This window comes from Phocoena phocoena, chromosome 3 (genome assembly GCF_963924675.1).
Source record: "Phocoena phocoena chromosome 3, mPhoPho1.1, whole genome shotgun sequence".
Classification (NCBI taxonomy): Eukaryota; Metazoa; Chordata; class Mammalia; order Artiodactyla; family Phocoenidae; genus Phocoena; species Phocoena phocoena.
Window position 1 is genome coordinate 160,575,757 of NC_089221.1, and position 20,609 is coordinate 160,596,365.

Genomic DNA, 20,609 nt, shown 5'->3' on the forward strand with positions numbered 1-20,609 from the left:
GGCTTCTCATTGTGGTGGCTTCTCTTCTTGTGCAACATGGGCTCTAGGTGCATGGGCTTCAGTAGTTGTGGCTCATGGGCTCAGTAGTTGTGGCTCGCGGGCTCTAGGGTGCGGGCTCAGTAGTTGTGGCACACAGGCTTAGTTGCTCCGTGGCATGTGGGATCTTCCAGGACCAGGAATTGAACCTGTGTACCCTGCATCGGCAGGCGGATTCTTAACCACTGCGCCACCAGGGAAGTCCCCCCATTCTTAGTAGTGGGGTCACCTTCTGCATAACCAGGAGTCATGCCTGTTTCCTCTCCTTCCACATCCTTTTTCCCTCCATAATCAGAAAGTCCTCTTGGCTCTGCCTCTAAAACATCCTAAACCAACCATTTTTTTCCCATTCCTACTGTCCCTACCTTGTCCTAGGTCATCCCCGTCTCCACCTGAACAAGTGTCCCAGGCCCTCACTTGTCTCCATGTCACTGTGTTTATCCCCCAACAAACCCCTTCCCCAGAGAGGCAAGAATGAGACTTTTTTTTTTAGTAAACCGTTATTTGGAAATAATTTTACATTTACAGAGGAGATAAAAAGGTTGAACAGAGTTCCCATAGATCCTGCCCCTTAATTCCCCTCACGTTAACATCCAACATAACCACAGCATTGCTGTCACAGCCAGGACATTAGCATTGATACGTGACCGTGCTCTCAACTCCAGACTTGATTTGGATTTCACCAGTTTTTCCACCAATATCATTTTTTCTGGTCCTGGAGCCAATTCAGTATCCCTCATTGCATTTAGCAGAGTGAGATTATTTAATTGAGGTAAAATTCACATACTGTAAATTTAAATTTTTACCGTGTTACAATTCAGTGACATCAGTACATTCACAATGTGGTGCAACCGTCACCTCTATCTAGTTCCAGGACGTTTCCATCATTACTGAAAGGAGACCCTGTCCCTGTTAGCTGTCATTCCCCATCCCTCCTCCCTCAGCCCTTGGCAACCACGAATGGATCTGCCTTTATGGATCCTGATCTGGATATTTCATATAAATGAGATCATACAATATGTGGTCTTTTGTGACTAGTTTCTTCCACTCAGAATGTCTTCAGGGTTTATCTGTATTGTAGTGTGTGTCAGCATTTTGTTCCTTTTTATGGTCAAATAATATTCCATCATATGGATACACCCCTGTCTTAGTCCATGTGGGCTGCTATAACAAAAATACGATAAGACTGGGTGGCTTTATAAACAATCTATTTCTCACAGTTCTGGAGGCTGGGAAGTCTAAGATTAAGGCACCAGCGGATTTGGTGTCTGGTGAGACCCTGCTTCCTGGTTCACAGACCGTCATATTTCACTGAAACTTCATATGACAGAATGGACAATGGGTCCATTGGACAAGCTCTCTGGGGTCTCTTTTATAAGGGCACTAATCTCATTCGTGGGGGCTCCACCCTCATGACCTAATCACCTCCCAAAGGCCCCACCTCTTAATACCATCACCTTGGGGATTAAGACTTCAACACATGAATTGGGGGGAGACACACATATTCAGTCCATAGCAACCACATTTTTCTACTTTTCATCTGTTGATGGACATTTGGATTATTTCCACCTTTTGGCAATTGTGACTACTGCTGCTGTGAACATTCTTGTACAAGTTTTGGTAGGAACACCAGTCTGAAATGAGATTTTAAAATCATGAATGAGACTGAATTTCTTCTGTCCTGATTAAACCCTTCCAATGACTTCCCAATGCTTTTAGAAAAGTATCCAAACTCCTTACCAAAGCCTGTTGGATCTGGCTGCCTCCCATCCCCCTGCCTGGAGCACCCTGGCCCCAGATTTTCCCACACTGGCTCCTTCCCTCCTGCACAATCCCAGCTCTTGTGACACCTTCTCAGAGAGATCCACCTGCTCCAAGAAGCATCTCTCCCCTGCCACTCACCTTCATGTGATTTGGCTTATCTTCTTCCTAGCAATTGGTGTTACCCAAACTCTTTGTGTTTTGTGTTTTTTTTCTGTTATTTTCTATGTGGCTCTCTGCACTAGAAGATAAGCTTCATGGGCTTCTAGCTCTCTGTCCTCCAGGGGACAGCACAGAGATGACACTCCGTGAATAGTGGTTAAGCAAACATGCCAGTACTTTACTGATGTCAGTGGCCTTCCAGGTTGCAGCTGTCTGCTTCCCTGAGAATGAATGGACTGGCCTGGCCCCTGCCCAGAGGGCCCTGTACAGTGATGTGATGCCAGAGAAGTATGGGGCTGTGCTTCCCTGGGATATCCATGTCGAAAGCCTGCTGGGATGTCCCATTTTTATCTGGCGGATAAACCATTGTGCCTGAAACCACGAAGAGAAGACCCAAGCCTGGTTTGTATTGAGGGTGTATTGAAGAGTGAGAAAGAAGATTCTACTCTTTTTTTTTTTTTCTTTTGGCCGCACCACAAGGCATGGGGGATCTTAGTTCCCTGACCAGGGATCGGACCTGTGCTCCCTGCATTGGAAGCACAGGGTTTTAACCACTGGACCACCAGGGAAGTCCCAGAAGATTCTATTCTGATGGAGGAAATTTTTGAGGAAACACAGGCCCACGCCATGGTGCTACCAAGTAAACCCCAGTGGTGTGGCTCCCAGGAATTTTGGTTTGGAAAGACCCGTCAAGAGGAGAAAAGCAGGTTAGGGAGAGGGCCTGGCTACCCCAATGGAGAAAGTGTGGAGAACACCACAAGTGACATACCTGTGATTGTCAAAGATGAGATGGTCTCAGTGGAAGAGATCTCAGAGAATACTGATGTTAATCGCCACCTCGCTGGACAGCAGAAAATTCCAAGTGAGCAGGTATTCTATATGTGTAAAGAATATGGCAAGTGTTTTGATCAAAATGAAGACTTTGATCAATATCAAGGAATTAAAAAAAAAACACAACTCTTGGCCTTAGCTCCATCTTCTGGGAAACCTCTGCGCCATGAGAGCAAAGTGGAAGAAGCAAATGCTCAGGCTGAAGCACAAAAGAAGAAAGGTGAAGCAGAGGTCCAAGTAAACTTGTACACCCATGGAAGCCACAGGAGCAGAAACAAGGGAAGCCAGAGGACAGGGACGATGGTACAAATTGTTGGACTGCTTGCCTACTGTCTAGAACTTGTCTCAGTGGATCTGGAACATCTATGACTATTCTGATCACCTCGACCACCTTTGAGAGACCCACCTTGCTTGTATCAAAACGGTCCCTTCCTTTGCCCTGGACCTGTGACAGTCTGGACTGGTTCTGTTCTCAGTTGTGGCTGAATGTAACATGTGTACAATAAATCATCTCTTTTGCTGTCTTAGCTAAAGAAAACACAGGTGTTTGTACTCCCTGTAAGCAGAAGCCAGCCTCCCTCTCTCATCTGCTCTGAAATGAACTCTGATTGTTCTCCAACCCTGAGGAAATTTGTCGGCAAGTCCCGTAGTTTTTCCAGGCAAATGCTCACAGGTATTACGAAGTCCATTCCAGTCCAACGTTTATCCTGTTTAAAACCACCTCCTTTTTAAGGCAAGGACACATCGGGGTGGTTTCTGCATTAGTTTCCTAAGTTACCTCCTCTCTCCCTCCCGGTGCTGCCTGACTCCTCTGAGGTCAAGAAGGGGATTGGTTCAGGGTTCTGTAGGTGAGTGAGAAAAGGAAAGATCAGGAAACGTCTTACTTGATGGGTACAGCTGTAACCAGGTGTTGGTACCGGCTGGCCGTGGGCACCGTCCAAATAATGATCCCCATGGTGAACACTTTGGTGATGGGCCGGATGCCATAGAGCTGTCCCTTCCTCAGCTTCTGAGTCCTCCAAGTACAGAGGACACAGGTGTGTTCCAATGCCCGTCCTTTCTCCCTGCAGGCATGGGCTCTCGGAGGCGGAGATGAAGGATGTCCTGTCCTTGGATGACAAGGTCCTGCAGGCTGTGTACCAAGACTGGACCCTGCCCAGCAAAGAGCTGCTGCGTTTCCCACCCCTGATGTGGGTGAAGCTCAGTCGAGATCTGGGTAACCGCTTGGCCAGGCGGCCCGTGGATAGCTTCATACTCCTGACCATCGCCCACAGGTAGGTCGAGAGGGTTGGTGACACTGTCTAGGTGGGACCCCGAGAGCGAGGACTCACTGACCAGGCTCCTCCTTCTTCCAGATCCTTCTTCACTCCCCATTCCCAGGAAACCAAGTCCACATAGTACAGCATTTACCATCAGCTCTAACACAACTAACTTGTTTTTTATTTTTATAATCATCATCATTATTATTCTTAATTTTGGCCACACCTCGCGGCTTGTGGGATCTTAGTTCCCTGACCAGGGATCAAACCGGGCCCTCGGCAGTGACAGCACAGAGTCCTAACCACTGGATTGCCAGGGAATTCCCACAACTAACTGCTTTTTTAAATTGAGGAGAAATTCACATAACATAACATTCATCATTTGAAAGTGAACAATTCAGTGACATTTAGCATATTCACATGTTGTGCAACCATCACCTCTAACTACTTCCAGAACATTCCTACCACCCTAAAAGGAAACCCCGTCCCCATGAGCAGTCACTCCCCATCCCCCTGCCCCCAGCCCCTGGCAACCAAGAATCTGCTTTCTGTCTCTATGGATTTGCCTGTTCTGGAAATTTCGTATGGATGGAATCACACACATCGTGGTCTTTTGTGTCTGGCTTATCTCACTCAGCATAATATTTTCATGGTTTATCCACGTTATAGCATGTGCCAGTGCTTCATTCTTTTTATGGCTGAAAATATTCCCTTGTAGGGATGGACCACATTTTATTTATCCACTCATTCGTTGATGGACACATGGTTGTTTCTACGTTTGCGTGATTGTGACTAGTGCTGCTGTGAACATGCATGTACAAGTTTTTGTTTGAAAACCTGTTTTTCCATTCTTTGGGGTATGTAACCAGGAGTGAAATTGCTGGGTCATACAGTAACTTACTTTATGTTTAACTTATTGAGGAACCCAAATGTTCCTTTTTTTATTATTATTGTTTTATTTTTTTGGACATTTGGGTTTCCACCTTTAAAAAATATATATTTATTTATTTATGGCTGCATTGGGTCTTCTTGCTGCGTGAGGGCTTTCTCTAGTTGTGGCGAGCGGGGGGGCTACTCTTCATTGCGGTGCGCGGGCTTCTCATTGCCGTGGCTTCTGTTGTTGCGGAGCACAGGCTGTAGGCACGTGGGCTTCAGTACTTGTGGTGCACGGGCTCAGTAGTTGTGGCGCACAGGCTTAGTTGCTCCACGGCATGTGGGATCTTCCCGGACCAGGGCTCGAACCCGTGTCCCCTGCATCGGCAGGCGGACTCTCAACCACTGTGCCACCAGGGAAGCCCCCTGTTCCTTTTTTTAAATTGAAGTATAGTTAATTTACAATTTTGTGTTAGTTTCAAGTATACAGCAAAGTGATTCAGTTATATATATATACTGCCATATATATATATATATATAAAATAGTTATATATATACATATATATACATATATATGTATATATATATATATATATACACATATACTGCTGTGGCCTCTCCCGTTGTGGAGCACAGGCTCCGGAGTGCAGACTCAGCGGCCATGGCTCACGGGCCCAGCTGCTCTGCGGCATGTGGGATCTTCCCGGACCGGGGCATGAACCCGCGTCCCCTGCATCGGCAGGTGGACTCCCAACCACTGCACCACCAGGGAAGCCACAAATGTTCCTTTTTAAAGTAAATTTCTTTAAGGAATAAAAGTAAGATGGGCCGATTGAGAGATAAATAATAGGTAACAAATAGTGGTCAGCTAAGCCAGCCAGCATCTGGAAGGTGGTTTAGGGTGAACTGGCATTGGGGAACCGCCTCCTAGAAGGCCAGTGGCCACCTCTGAGCTTGCCCAGTGTCCCCTCTCTGCAGACAGCTGGCCGAGGTGGTCCGAGAGCGCTACCTGTCCTGGCCCGAGAAAGCCAAGGGTCACGGAGTCTTGGCCGACTTATTCTCAGGGACCTGGAGCCAGGGAACCAAGAAACTCATCATCCTGCCACTTGTGGCGCAACCCCTGAACCTGGGCCGCAAGGTGAGGTGCCCAGGGCCCCCTGCTCCTCCCACTTGGAGCCTCCAAGCTGCTGCACCTGCAAGGCAGGGACCACATGCCTCCTTCTGTCCATCATTTCCACCCCAAACTCCCTCCTGACCACCTTCTCTTCTCTACCCATGTTGGGTTAGATGTCACCTCTGCCGCTGAGCATTATTTGGAGGGTGGCGAGCAACAGATGAGGACTATGCAACCCTCCTGCCCAACTTTCCAGAGGATAAATTTTAATTTCCTACGCTTCGATTCCTCCTGAGACACACCAGTTTCCTCCCTGTTTTTTTGTTTGTTTGTGTGTGTGTGTGTGTGTGTATGTGTGTGTGCGGGGAGGGGGGTGGGTTTTGACGTTTTCCTTTGTGAATTTCCTGGATTTCCTTTGTGAATTTTCCTTTGTGAATTCCCTGGAACAATCCAATTTCCAGTTATTGGTACCCCCAAAGCATTGCTCATTTTAAAAATAACACATTTTGTTTTCCACTTAGGACAGTAGTGTGTGATTGTTGGAGAACACAGAGAGGATCAAACAGTAAAATAAAACTGTCCACAATTCCCCCTTTTGGGAAGATCTGCTCCTATACTCCCTCCCCCAGGTCACTCACTATTCATACATTTCTTTCCAGTCTTTTTTTTTGTTCCAGGGAGCTCTAAGACTTGAGGTCCTTAGCTTGCAAGTCACTACCTCCTTTTTTTTTTTTTTTTTTTTTTGTCTCTCAAACATCCTCAAGGCTCAGCTCAAATGCCTCTTCCTTCAGGAAATCTTCCGTGATTTCCTTCCTTCTTGATTACTTGTTTTGTTTTGTTTTCTGGCTGTGCCTCGAGGCTTGTGGGATCTTCCCAGACCAGGGATCAAACCCATGTCCCCTGCAGTGGAAGCTCAGAGTCCTAACCACTGGACTGCCAGCGAAGTCCCTTGATTACTTGTCCTTTACTCCATGCTCTCTTCACTCCGAGGCAGAACTCAGACTTTTCAAAAGAAACTTTTAGTTTCAAAATCATTTTAGATTTCCAGACAAGTTGCCACGAGTATTCAGAGAGTTCGTGTGGACACTTCTTTTAAATTCCCCTGTTGTTAACATCTTGTGTAACTGTAGCACAGTGATTTCAACTAGAAAATACACTTTTAAGTAGTGGTTATAGTTTGATTTTTCTTTTTTCTTTGTCTCTCCTCCTGGACAGGGGAGGCCAGAGGCTGGGCCAGGTCTGATTCTTTCTCAATGCTTCCCTTTCTCCTCTCCGGTACCTCACAGATCCTCTCCCGTGGACCCAGAACCCCTTGCAGGCTCAACCACATCCTCTCTTTGGGATGTGGTTTGACGCCCTTCCTGGTCTCCTAGCCTCAGGATCTCCGCTCCAGTCCATCCTCCATGGTCAGATGCTTCTGACCATCCAATCTGATCATGCTTCTCCTCTAACACCTCCCATGGCTCCCCAGTGCCCTCTGTCTCCAGTCCAACCTCTTCAGTACCTTTGTGATCTACTCTCTACAACCTCCCTAGCCTCAGTCCCCACCATGATCCCCCACTCTGTCTTATAATTCAGCCCTTCCCAAACTCTTGTCCTTCTTTCTCCCACCTCCCGGCCTTTGCACATGGCAGTCCCTCGCTATGAAATGCCAATGGTTCTGACACACTTCACCAGAGAGGCTTCTATTTATCCTGTGAGACCCAGTTTCAATGCCCCTTGGACCCTGAGCCCCAAGCCCCTCCTGTCCCAGCCCAGCCTGTGGGTGGAGGATGGTGTGGGCCATCTCTGTCTGGAATTGTGTCCCCACCCCCACACCCTCCAGCATCACCTGGTGGTGCCTTACCTGGCCCATGTTTGTGGAGTGAATAAATGAGCTTGTGTTGTAGTGGCCTGGCTGCCAGCCCCCTCCTCCTCTGCAGGTGGCCCCTCAGCCCCTGTTGTTCTCAGACACGGTTGCAAACCTGCGGAAGCTGAAGGAGTTACCCTACCACCTGATCCACTCAGGCTGCATTGAGGAGCTGAAGCAGGAGGTGCTGGGTAAGGACCAGACCCATCTCGGAGGGGGCTGAGCAGGTCCCCAACCCTCTGCGGTGCTCCCGCCTTCCAGAGCCTGACAAGGGGGAAGGGGGAAGGGGGAAGTTCAAAATCCTTGGCTCCTTTAAGGCACTGGTTCTCATCAGGGGCGGTTGTGCGCCACCATCCCCTGCCCCGCCCCCCCCAGGGGACACTAGGTGATGTCTGGAGATATTTTGGTTGTCACGAATGGGGGAGGCATGCTGCTGGCATCTAGGGCTAGTTGATAGTACACAGGGCAAGAAACTGCCTTAGACTGAGAGAGACCCTGTCTATCTATCTGTCAATCTATCATCTACCATCTCTATCTCTATTTTTCTACCATATATAGTTGTCTGTTTATCTATCTATCCTTTATCTATCTATCTGTCAATCACCTACCTATCCACATCTATCTGTAATCTATCATCTCTTCCTCTCTCTCTATATATATACATAAATATAAAATCTCGTCTGTCATATCTCTCTCTCTACCATCTGTATCTATCATCTTTATATCCATCCATCTAAATGTGTCCTATCTACCTTCTTACCTACCTATAATTTCTATCTCTCTATCTACCACCTATATCTATCATCTTTATATCTATCCATCCATCTATCTATCAATCTTTTATCTCTATCTCTATTTATCTACCATCTATGTCTGCCTATCTATCTATCCATCATCTACCTGTCTATCTCTCCATCCATCCATCCATTCATTCATCCGTCATATTCATTCCTATGATTCTCAACCAGGGGTGATTCTGCTTCCCAAGGGACACTTGTCAATGTTTATATTTTTTATTATTGAGACTGCAGAGGAGTTACTGGCATCTAGTGGATGGAGACCAGGGACACTGCTCTATACACCCTACATGACGGCCCCACCACAGAGTATGACCCGGCCCCAAATGTCAGCGTGGCTGAGAGTGAGAGCCCTTGGGAGAAATGGGGAGGTGAGAACCCACCTCCCAGGATGAGCTGGAAGGAGACGCATGCTCCCCACAGCACAGCGTCTTCTCCCCACAGGCAGCATGAACTGGATTTCCGGCCGGGGCATCTCGGGGGGCATTGAGGGTCTGTTGGATGACTTTGACCTGTGCGCCCCTCACGTAGACTGTCCTGAGGTCAGCCTGGTCCGGGAAGCCCTCCAGCTGTGCCGCCTGGCAGTGGAGCTCCGAGGCATGGGTGAGTCGGGCTGAGCGGGCTGGGTCGGGGGGAGGGGTGACCCACTTTGCGCTGACTTCTAGAAACCCACTGTCCTCACCGAGCCGCCAGATGGATTTGCATTAGTTCATACACCTTTCCTGTCTATAGCTGAGAGGTTTCTCCCAGCTCCAGCTTCTAGAACTTTGAGCTGAACCCGGGAGAGCTTAGAAGTGAAAACTACTAAGGCAGAGCCGATCCCCTCACCAGGATGGCCCAACATCTTATTCTATTTTTTTTAACTTTGATTTATTTTTATTTATTTTTTGTCTGTGCCACGCGGCTTGTGGGATCTTAGCTGCCCGACCAGGGATCAAACCTGGGCCCTCAGCAGTAAGGGCGTGGAGTCCTAACCACTGGAATGCCAGGGAATTCCCCCAGCGTCTTATTCTGGAAAGGGCCACATAGGAGATATTTCAGGCAAAATTGAGGAAATTATGTTGACACTTAATATAACGAGAGATAAAACATGTTCCCACAGATTTTTTTATTGATGAAATTCAAAATAGAATGATAATAATTGAGCATGACTTTTTAAAATTATTTATTTGGTTGCACTGGGTCTCAGTTGCAGCACGCAGGCTCCTTAGTTGTGGCATGCATGCGGGATCTAGTTCCTTGACCAGGGATCAAACCTGGGCCCCCTTCATTGGGAGCGCAGAGTCTTAACCACTGCGCCACCAAGGAAGTCCTGAGCACAACTTTTTTGTAAGTCAGTTCTACTCACGAGAAAGATGAGGGGAACTCTTGTTCGGGGGGATAACATTTTGCTCAGCTGGGGTTTAAAGTTGGTATTTCCTGTCATCCCACTAATTACAAACATCGATCCGAAAACATTAATGTATTTTACAAAAACCATTCTTAGCTCTCAGGACAAACCGTTCAGCTGGATTTGGCCCACACTCTGCCCTAGAACTTTAAGAATCTCTGAATCCTCCGTTGATACTCTGTCCAGGATGGTGTTTCGTTTGTTTGCGTTTTTTAAAATTGTGGCAAAATACACATAACATAAAATTAACCACTTTAATTGTACAGTTCCGTGGCATTAAGTACGCTCACACTGTTGGGCAGCCATCACCACCACCCATCTCCAGAACTTGCTCATCTTTTCAAACAGAAACTCTGTCCCCGGGCTTCCCTGGTGGCGCAGTGGTTGAGAGTCCGCCTGCCAATGCAGGGGACACGGGTTCATGCCCCGGTCTGGGAAGATCCCACATGCCGCGGAGCGGCTGGGCCTGTGAGCCATGGCCGCTGAGCCTGCGCGTCCGGAGCCTGTGCTCCGCAACGGGAGAGGCCACAATAGTGGCCCGCGTACCGCAAAAAAAAAAAAAAAAAAAAAAAAAAACTCTGTCCCCATTAAACACTCACTCCCCATCCCCCCCTCCCCCAGCCCCTGGCATCCACCCTTCTACCTCCGTCTCTATGAATTTGACCACTCCAGGTACCTCATATAAGTGGAATCATGCAGTATTTGTCCTTTTTGTGTCTGGCTTATTTCACTTAACATAACGTCCTCAAGGTTCACCCATGTTGTAGCATGTGTTAGAATATCTTTCCTTTTTAAGGTTGAATAACATTCCATTGTGTGGAAGAACCGCATTTTGCTCATCCACTCATCCATCAGTGGACACTTGGTTTGTCTTTACCTTTTGGCAATTGTGAATGATGCTGTTGTGGATATGGGTGTACAAATATCTTTTCGAGACCTTGCTTTCAACTCTTCTGGATATATACCCAGGTGTCGAATTCCTCAATCATCTGATAATTCTGTGTTTAATTTTTGAGGAACTGCCAGACCATTTTCCACAGTGGCTGGACTGTTTCACATTCCCACCAACAGTGCATAAAAGTTCTAGTTTCTCTGCATCTTCTCCAACACTTGTTACTTTCTGATAAAAAAAAAAAAAAAAAAGCCATCCTAATGAGTGTGAAGTGACCAGGATGGTTTTTTATCATACATTTCCAAGCTGGTTCTTTTTTTCTTTTTTTTCGCCACACCACGTGGCTTGTGGTATCTTAGTTCCCCGACCAGGGATACCCCCGGGCCCCAGCACTGAACCTTGGAGTCCTAACCACTGGACTGCCAGGGAATTCCCATCCCAGCTGGTTTTGATTTGAGGGCTTTTACAAGGGGTTTTATAAAGGTGCTTAATTCCTGTATCCCTTCCGTGGCTTGCTCAGACCTGACAACTGTTGCTTGTCCGAGAAGCCTGTCTGGCCACCACTGACGCTGGACACCCCTGGCCACCACACCCCTGCATATTTCATCATTGCATGTTGTTTCCATCTATCTTAACTCTTAGTTATTATTTCTGCTGGCTTTCTTTTGCATCATCTGTCTGCCTCTGCTCCCTGCCAAATGTCCATCCCTACTACATGGACCAGTCCAAGAGTATGGATTTTGAGTCCCATCATGCTGATTCAAATCTGGGCTCTGCTACTTACTGGCAGAGTGACCTTGCAAGCCCCTCACTACCCCACCCCTCCCCCATCCTCACTCCCACCTTGCAGCCTTCAGTTTTCCCATCTGCAAAATGGGGATGTTGGTCGACCCTCCCACCTAGGGCTGCTGGGAAAGTTTTGCTAGTCAATTCATGCTGAGCCTGTCCCCATGGCGCCATCCGAGGATCCCGTTATGGTCATGTGACAGCACCAATGTTTTGACGTGAACGGCCTTGGAGAAGCCATTTCTGTCCTCTGCTTCCCTCATCAGCAAAATGTGGGACAGAACTAAAGCGTGTCTAGGATCCCACCCAAGTGGGAGATACTGGTGCCCATGATCAGTTACACCTTTCTCCTACATTCACGCTCGCCAGCAGTTTTAAACCTCGAAGGGAGTGATTTCCCAGGAAAACAGCCTTGGGCTTACATGCCCAGTTTAAGGGAAGATTTAAAAGCCCAAATCACAGTATGTTCTTTGCAGTGTTTCTTGATTGACAACCTGTGGCTGCCCAGAACAAGGAGGTGGTGTAGGAATGAATATCCCCACCAGATGGCGCAGCTGAGCAACCATGCGCTCTCACCACATTCCAGTACTGTACGGCCAGCTCCTGAAAGCCCGTTGGTATTCCCTGTTTCTCCCATTGCCTCAGGCTCCAGGATGACTTGGTGTGGTGCCATTTCTGTCCCTGTTTTTATTTTAAAAGACTGATATTTTGTTCATCATGGATGAGGGGGCGGGCGCATCCGTTTTGATTTTTTTAAATATTGCATTAAAATAGTACTTATCTTGATGGTTGAGTTTGTTGGCACCACTTTAACTTTTGTACCCGTGGTGAGTGGGGCACTTGCCCCTGATTCTGGCCCTGCCCCGTTCCACCCACCAGCAAACCCAGGCACAGGGCATTGCCACCGTTGCCCCAGGCTCCACAGTTAGGGTGCTCCGACAACAGGGACAAAATGAACTGTCTACCTTCAATGTCCCTGGTCTTCACTGGACATTGCAATCAAACGTTGGGGGTCAGATTCCCGCCTCTTACTGGCTGTGTGACCTTGAGTAAGTTGCTTAATGGAACTTATGACTATTACTTTATATGGCAAAAAAAAAATGTGATTAAGGTTCTTGGGATAGAGAGTTTATCCTGGATTATCTAGGTGGGCCCAAAATTCAATCACAAGTGTCTTAATAAGAAGGAAGCAGAGGGAGATTTGAAACAGAAAAAGGGAAAATGCAGAGATGCACAGATGAGAAGGCCATGTGAAAACGGAGGCAGAAACTGGGATGATGTGCTTCTATACGGCTGGTGGGAATGTCAGTTGCTGCAGCCACTGTGGAAAACAGCATGGAAGTTTCTCAAAAAAACTAAAAAATAGAACTACCATATGAGCCAGTAATTCCATTCTTGGGTAAAACAAAACAAAACAAAAACACTAATTCGAAAAGATACATGTGCCCCAATGTTCCTAGTAGCATTATTTACAATTGCCAAAATAGGGAAGCACCTAAATGTCCATCAACAGATGAATGGATAAAGAAGATGTGGTATATGTATACAATGGAATACTACTCAGCCATAAAAAAGAACGAAATTTTGCCATTTACAGCAACATGGATGGACTTGGAGGGCATTAGTCTAAATAAGTTAGAGAAATACAAATATTGTATGATATCAATTGTACGTGGAATCTAAAAAAATACAACATACTAGTGAATATAACAAAAAAGAAGCAGACTCACAGACACAGAGTAAAAACTAGTAGTTACCAGTGGGGAGAGGGAATGGTAGAGGGGCAAAATAGGGGTGGGGGAATGGGAGGTACAAATTATTGGGTGTAAGATAGGCTTCAAGGATGTATTGTACAACATGGGGAATATAATCAATATTTTGTAATAACTGTAAGTGGAGTGTAACCTTTTAAAATTGTATAAACAATTAAAAATTTAAAAAGAGATTATGGTGATGTGGTCACAAGCCAAGGAACACCTGAAGCCCCCAGAAGCTGGAAGAGGCAAGGAAGCATCCCCCCCCCAGAGCCTCTGGAGGGAGCACAGCCCTGCCGACACCTCGATTTCGGACTTCTGGCCTCCAGAACTGTGAGAGAAGGAAGTTCTGTTGTCTGAAGCCCCCCAGATTGTCTTGTTATAGCAGCCACAGGACACTAACCCACTCAGAAACCATGAAGTGCTGGAGAAGTGATCATTATTTCTCTAACAGACACTTGTTGGGTGCCTGACACTCAGAACATAGCAATGAACAAGACAGGCATCCTCCCTGCTATCTGGAAACCCAAGGTCTAGGGTAGGAGAGGGGGAAACCACCTGGTGCACTTGAAGTAGGGGCAAGTGTGTGTGGAGCACAGAAAAGGAGGCAGGAGAGGGGCTCCACCCAGGGAAGCAGGGCCCCTCCCCTTAACCAGCATCTCCTCTGTTGCAGAGTGAAGCATCCTGTATACAGAACTCCTGGCCAGCCTCCATTTCTTCGCCACCTCACATCTGGCACTGGTGGGACAGCTGTGCCAACAGGTGCAGAGCTGGTTCCGGATGTGCCCACACCCTGTGCTGGTGCCCCTCAGAGGATTCCTCCAGCCCCCGGGAGGACCCCTCCAGGCAACCCTCACCGGCTGTCACAAAGGTGCGTCTCCCAAGCGTAGCCAAAATCCCTCCAGGCCCCTGCCTGCCTGGGGGCAGTGGACTGCAGGTGTTTTGGGCTGCTCTCTGGGTCTCCCCTCTGCCAGCTGGGAAGCCCCAAGGGTGCCATCAGGACCTGGCCCTGCGGTCTCATGCTGACTCGGCTCCCTCTGCCCGCCAGGGACTAATGAGCCCAGATCGAGGGCATGCCAACTGCCTCTGGGGTTTCATCTCTAAGAGTTCGGTGCCCGTCTTATAGATAGCTTCTGAGATTTACAGCCTAATGCTAGTAAGTCTGGAAACTAGGAACTGGTGCCTGACTGGACCCTGAGAGGCTGGTGGAACTTGTAGGTTCTCCCTGGGACACCAGAATGTCAGAGGGACAAGAGGATTTAGTTCTCTCCATCCATTCTTCATCCTTCCTTCCTTCCTTCCTTCCTTCCTTCCTTCCTTCCATCCAGCTGTCCATCTGTCTGTTCATCCCTCCACCCATCCCTCCATCCATTCATCCTTCCACCCTTCCTTCCATCTATCCATCTGTATGTCCTTCCATCCTTCCTCCCTAATTTATTCCTTCCTTCCTTCCCATCCATCCATCCATTCATCCATTCACCCATCAGTTGTCCGTATTTCCAATAGTCACCCTTCCTTCCACCCTTCTATCCACACCACTTACCTTCCATTTCCCCCAGTTTGCCATCTCCTATCCCCTCGCTTTACCCCTTCACACACTCAGCCAACTCACCCACCCATCTATCAAATAATTCATCCAGTTACCCATCTAACACCCACACATTCACTCACCCACTCATCTAACCAGCCATCTATCTGTCCACTTATCCACCAGTTCACCTCCATTCATCCATCCCTTTATCTACCCACCCATAATCTCTCACATTAATCATTGAATACAGTTAGCTTTGGTTCAAATGCCAGTTATTGTGACTCAGGCCATTTTTGTGCCACATAGCCTTGTAGGGAAAGCTACACTCCCAAGGCACAGAGCTTCCAAATCAGAAATTCTAAGAGATGCTAAGGACAATGCATGGAAGAATTGATTTAGGGACAGCTACTAGAATGCTGTGTTGAGAAGGATTCTGAGACTGAATCTGGTTTAATGGTATATTGGTTACAATACAAGTTCTGATGCTGTAACAAAGGCCAAAGTAGCAGTGGCTTAAATAAAACAGGAGTTCATTTCTCTCACACACAATAGTCCAGGCATAAGAAAAGGTAATATGGTATCTCCAGGGGGTCAGGGACCCAAACTCTTTCAAATTTTTTGCTCTGCCATTTTCAATGTGAGGTTTCCATTAAATGGCCCAAAATAGCTGCTCCAGCTCTTACCATCACAATGGCATTCCAGCCGGTGGGAAGAGGGAAGGAGAAGTAGATGGCAGGCCCCTTCCCTTCAAAGGCATGGCCTTGAAGCAGAGCTTACCACTTCTGCTCCTGTCGTGCTGCTAAGAACTTGGCCATCTTCAACTGTAAGGGAGCTTGGGAAAAATGGTCTTTGAGTAACCACGTACTCACCTAAAACCTGTGGGCTGTGGGTTTTATTACTGAAGGAAGCATGATAGAATGGCAATTGGGGGGGACAAATCACAGAGAGTGCAGTGATTGATTAGTGATGTCTGCCACAGCGTAGGCAAAGGAAGTTACAGCTCAAAGTGAATTTTTTCTTTTTCTCATCTCAGTAGGGAAATGTGCCACTTGTACGAGCTCTAGTCATGTTGAAGTTGAGAAAGTTCCTACGCACCCTGGGCTTCAGTTTCTTCATTTTTAAAATGAGAAGTTTGAGTTCACATTTCCAGGGTCACACAGTGAGTGAGTGATCCGCCCCCCCCCCCAAAAAAAAGGGAAAAAAAGAAAGAAAAAAAAATCTCGTCTCTTCATGCCCTGTCCCGATGAGGTAGAAACAAAATTCTAGATTCTCAGACCTTGACTGGCTCTGATTTCAGCACCTCCCCCATCACCTTAAAAATGAGGAAACTGAGGCACAGAGCAGGAAAAGGCATCAGGGCATTCAGAAAGTCTGGCCTACTGATATTTGGGCTGTTTTCTCCAGTGTAACTTGGTCCCTGTTTGTCTTCAGCGATGATCCAATCAAGATCCACCCGGCAGAGAGCCTTGGGCTGTGTTTGCTCAAACTATTGGCAAATATTTTTTTCTTCGGGGCACCAGCCCTTCTTTTCCCACACAGCTCAAGCTCAAAGAGAAGTCGAAAGCAGGGTTCTCATCCTCAGCCAATATAATTCCATTCCTGAGTCTTCTCTAACTGTGCACTCAACCACACATCACTGACATTTGCGGCTGGATCCTTCTCTGGGGTGGGGCCATCATGTGCACTGCAGGATGTTGAGCAGCGTCCCTGCCTCCACCCATCAGATGCCAGTAGCATCCTCGTCCCCAGTTGTAACAACCAAAAATGTCTCTAGACATTTCCCAGTGTGCCCTGGGGGGCAGAATCGCCCCTGGGTAGGAACCGCTGAACTAGAGACACATTTTCCTACCTCAGATCAACATAAACATTTCAACCCAGAGTCTTCATCTGGCATCTGACAGCGCTGGCTTTGAAATCCTGGCTCTGCCACTTCTAGGTGTGTGACTCTGTCTGTGCCCCAGTTTCCTTATCTGTGAAGTGAGGGGCCCATTAGAGTACCTCATGGCTGAGCACTCAGACACATGAGCTCTTGTTTCTGTGTGGCTGCAGGCATCACTGCCATGGCACGGAGCCTGGAAGAGAAGCTGCTGGTGGTTGGCACCCAGGAGAGCATGGTAGCTGTGTGGGATATGGAAGAACAGCAGGTGATCCACATCCTACCTGGACACACAGGTGAGGCTCAGGAAGTGGGGTTTATGATCAGCTTCCTCCTAGAGTCCCACAGCAATCAATCAGTCCCCTGGGGCCCCTTCAGTACCAATTCATTTCTCTGTATTAAAACCCTGGCCTTTGTTCCTGCATCAGCTAGCTATAGCCACATAACAAAACACCCCAAACAGGAATATAAATTGGTGCAGTCACTGTGGAGAATAGTATGGAGGTTCCTCAAAAAACTAAAACTAAAGTTGCCATGTGATCCAGCAGTCCTACTCCTGGGCATATATCTGGACAAAACTGTAATTTGAAAAGATACATGCACCCCTGTGTTCATAGCAGCAATATTGAAAATAGCCAAGACTTGGCAACAACCTACACGTTCATTGACAGATGAATGGACAAAGAAGATGTGGTGTATATATATATATATATATATATATATATATATATATATATATATACACACACACACACACACACACACACACACACACACACACAATGGAATATTACTCAGCCATAAAAAAGAATGACATGGTGCCATTTGCACCTACATGGATGGCCCTAGAGATGATCATACTAAGTGAAGTAAGGCAGAAAGAGAAAGACAAATACCATATGATATCATTTATATGTGGAATATAAAATATGACACAAATGAACTTATCTACAAAACAGAAACAGACTCACAGACATAGAGAACAGACTTGTGGTTGCCAAGGGGAAGGGGGGCAGGGGAGGGTTGGATGGGGAGTTTGGGACCAGTAGATGCAAACTATTATATATGGGATGGATAAACAACAAGGTCCTATTGTATAGCACAGGGAACTATATTCAATATCCTGTAATAAACCATAATGGAAAAGAATATGAAAAAGAAAAAACCCACCCCAAACAGAGTAGCTTCAAACAATAGCTGTTTATTTAGCTCACCTCTGTGACTGGGCAATTCAGGCTGGGCTCAGCCAGGCAGCTCTTCTGGTCTCAGCCAGGCTTGCTCATGCATATGTAATCAGTTATGGGGCGTCTGGGAGCTGGCTGGTTCAGGACGTTCTTAGCTGAGACAACTCAACTCTGTTCCACATGATCTCTCATCCTCCAGCTGGTGAGCCTGGGCAGAGGCAGGGTTTCAGGAGGGCAAGCAGAAGTGTACAAGGTCTCTGAAGGCCTGGAACTGGCCTTGGAACCGGCACCCCTTCACATTCTATTGGCCAAAGGAAGTCCCAAGAACAATCCAGAATCAATGGGTAGGGAAATTGGCTTCATCTCTTGATGGGAGGAGCAAAGTCACACTGCACAAGGTATAGACCTTGGAGGGTAAAGGATTGTGGTCATTTATGCAATTTGTCTACCACAGTCTCTCAGAGCCTAAGTAACGTTTTCATTTCTACAAAACCATCACAGCTGTGGTTGGTTCATTCCAACAATTAGTGAGTGCTTACTGTGTACCAGGCCCTGATCTGAGGCTGAAGAGAGACAGATCGGGGCCGAAACTCGGGTAAGGAGAGTGAGGCACACTCCTTGGGTGTAAAATTTAGGAGCATCCCAAAGTTAAAAAAAAACTTGGTCATCATGATAATATTTCAATGCAATGTGTTTATTTTTTATTTATTTATTTTGCTTTGGCCGTGCCACACAGCATGCGGGATCTTAGTTCCCCAGCCAGGGATCAAACCCATGCCCCCTGCAGCGGAAGCATGGAGTCTTAACCACTGGACCGCTGGGGAATTCCCAAATGCATTTATTTACTTATTTATTTATTGGCTGCATTGGATCTTAGTTGCAGCACGCGGGACCTTTCGTTTCGGCGCACGGGCTCTTCCTTGCAGTGCATGGGCTTTTCTCTAGTTGTAGCGCACAGGCTCCAGAGCACGTGGGCTCATTAGTTGTGGCGCGCGAGCTTTAGTTGCCCCGCCGCATGTGGGATCTTAGTTCCCTGACCAGGGATCAAACTGGCGTCCCCTGCATTGCAGGACGGGTTCTTAACCACTGCGGAAAGTCCTGCAAATGTAATTTTTAAAAATGCTTTTAAAAATCAAAAAATTAATGCAAAACAATCCACGATGAATAGACATCAACCTGTCTTAAAGACAGGATGAGTAATAGTGCTGTGTCAATCCATACTGAAGAGAGAGGCAAAAGGAAAACTCAGCAGTTTGGTACCTCCTTAAACTTTGCACCCGAGGTAAGTGCCTTACTTGCCTCACCCTGATCCCGGCCCTGAGTCAGATCCATGTATTTGAGAAGGCAAGCCGGACAAAAGTGTAGTTACAAATTGCAATAAGTGTAATGAGGAAAACAGGGTGTCATGAGCTACAATAACCAAAGTGACTGACTTAGGGCAGTTAGGGAAAGGATTTCTCTGAGCAGGGACACTCAGCCAAGATACAAAGGCTATGAATAAGTGTGCAAAGGGCAGGAGGGTAGAGCATCCCAGGTATGGGAAACAACCAGTGCAAAGACCCTGAGAAGATGAGGTTGGAACATTGACAGAGCAGCAAGGAAGCTGTAAGGCTGGAGCTTAGGATATTGTATCAAATGAAAGGAGCCACTCACAAAAGACTACATTGTATGTGATTCATTTATATGAAATGTCTGCAACAGGTAAATCTGGAGAGACAGAAAGCAGTTTAGTGGTTGTCAGGGGCTGGTGGAAGGGGGATGGAGAGAGACTGCTAATGGGGACGGGGTTTCCTTTTTGGGTGACAAAAATGTTCTGGAATCTGATAGAGGTGACGTTTGCACAACATCGTGAATGTACTAGTATCACTGATTATACAATTTAAGATGGTTTAAATGATAAGGAGAGAAAAAGGAGGGAGTGACAGTTTTTGAGGTTATGAAAATACTCTAAACCTAGCCTGTGGTGATGGTTGCACAACTCTGGGAACGTTCAGAACAGTGAATTATACTGTTGTACATGAATAGGTGAATTTTATGCTTGTGAATTACATCTCAATAAAGATGTTAAAATATTACATGATTGCAATCTCAGTATGTACATGGTTTTATTATTTTTTCCTCAACATTTCGCCATAAGCATTCTTTTGTTTTCATGGAATCTTTTTAAAAACAACTTTATTGAGGTATAATTTACATACCATACAATACACGTGTTTTAAACATATAGTCAATGATTTTGTAGTAAATTTATCAAATTGTGCCACCATCACCGTAATCCTGCTGTAGCACTTTCCATCACCCCAAGGAGATGCCTCCTGCCCCCTTTGCAGTCCATTCCTCCTCCCACCCCCAGCCCCCTGGTAACCACCAATATGCTTTCTGAGTCTACAGGTTTGTATTTTCTGGACACTTCATATAAATGAAATTGTATAGCATGTGGTCTTTGGCATGGGACTTCTTTCACTCCACGTAACATTGTTTGAGTTCATCTGTATTGTTACATGTATGGTTAGT

At 46.7% G+C, this 20,609-nt stretch overlaps 1 protein-coding gene across 1 annotated transcript in view; it reads left to right on the forward strand.

The window, feature by feature from the left end:
- The window catches only part of NWD1 (NACHT and WD repeat domain containing 1), a 74,662-nt gene that overhangs the window by 17,891 nt on the left and 36,162 nt on the right, over positions 1–20,609 (forward strand). Inside the window, 7 exon segments of the mRNA XM_065875086.1 lie at positions 3,797–3,803; positions 3,861–4,064; positions 5,901–6,060; positions 7,959–8,076; positions 9,127–9,285; positions 14,178–14,375; positions 17,085–17,207. Of these exon segments, the coding sequence (XP_065731158.1) occupies positions 3,797–3,803; positions 3,861–4,064; positions 5,901–6,060; positions 7,959–8,076; positions 9,127–9,285; positions 14,178–14,375; positions 17,085–17,207 (969 nt within the window).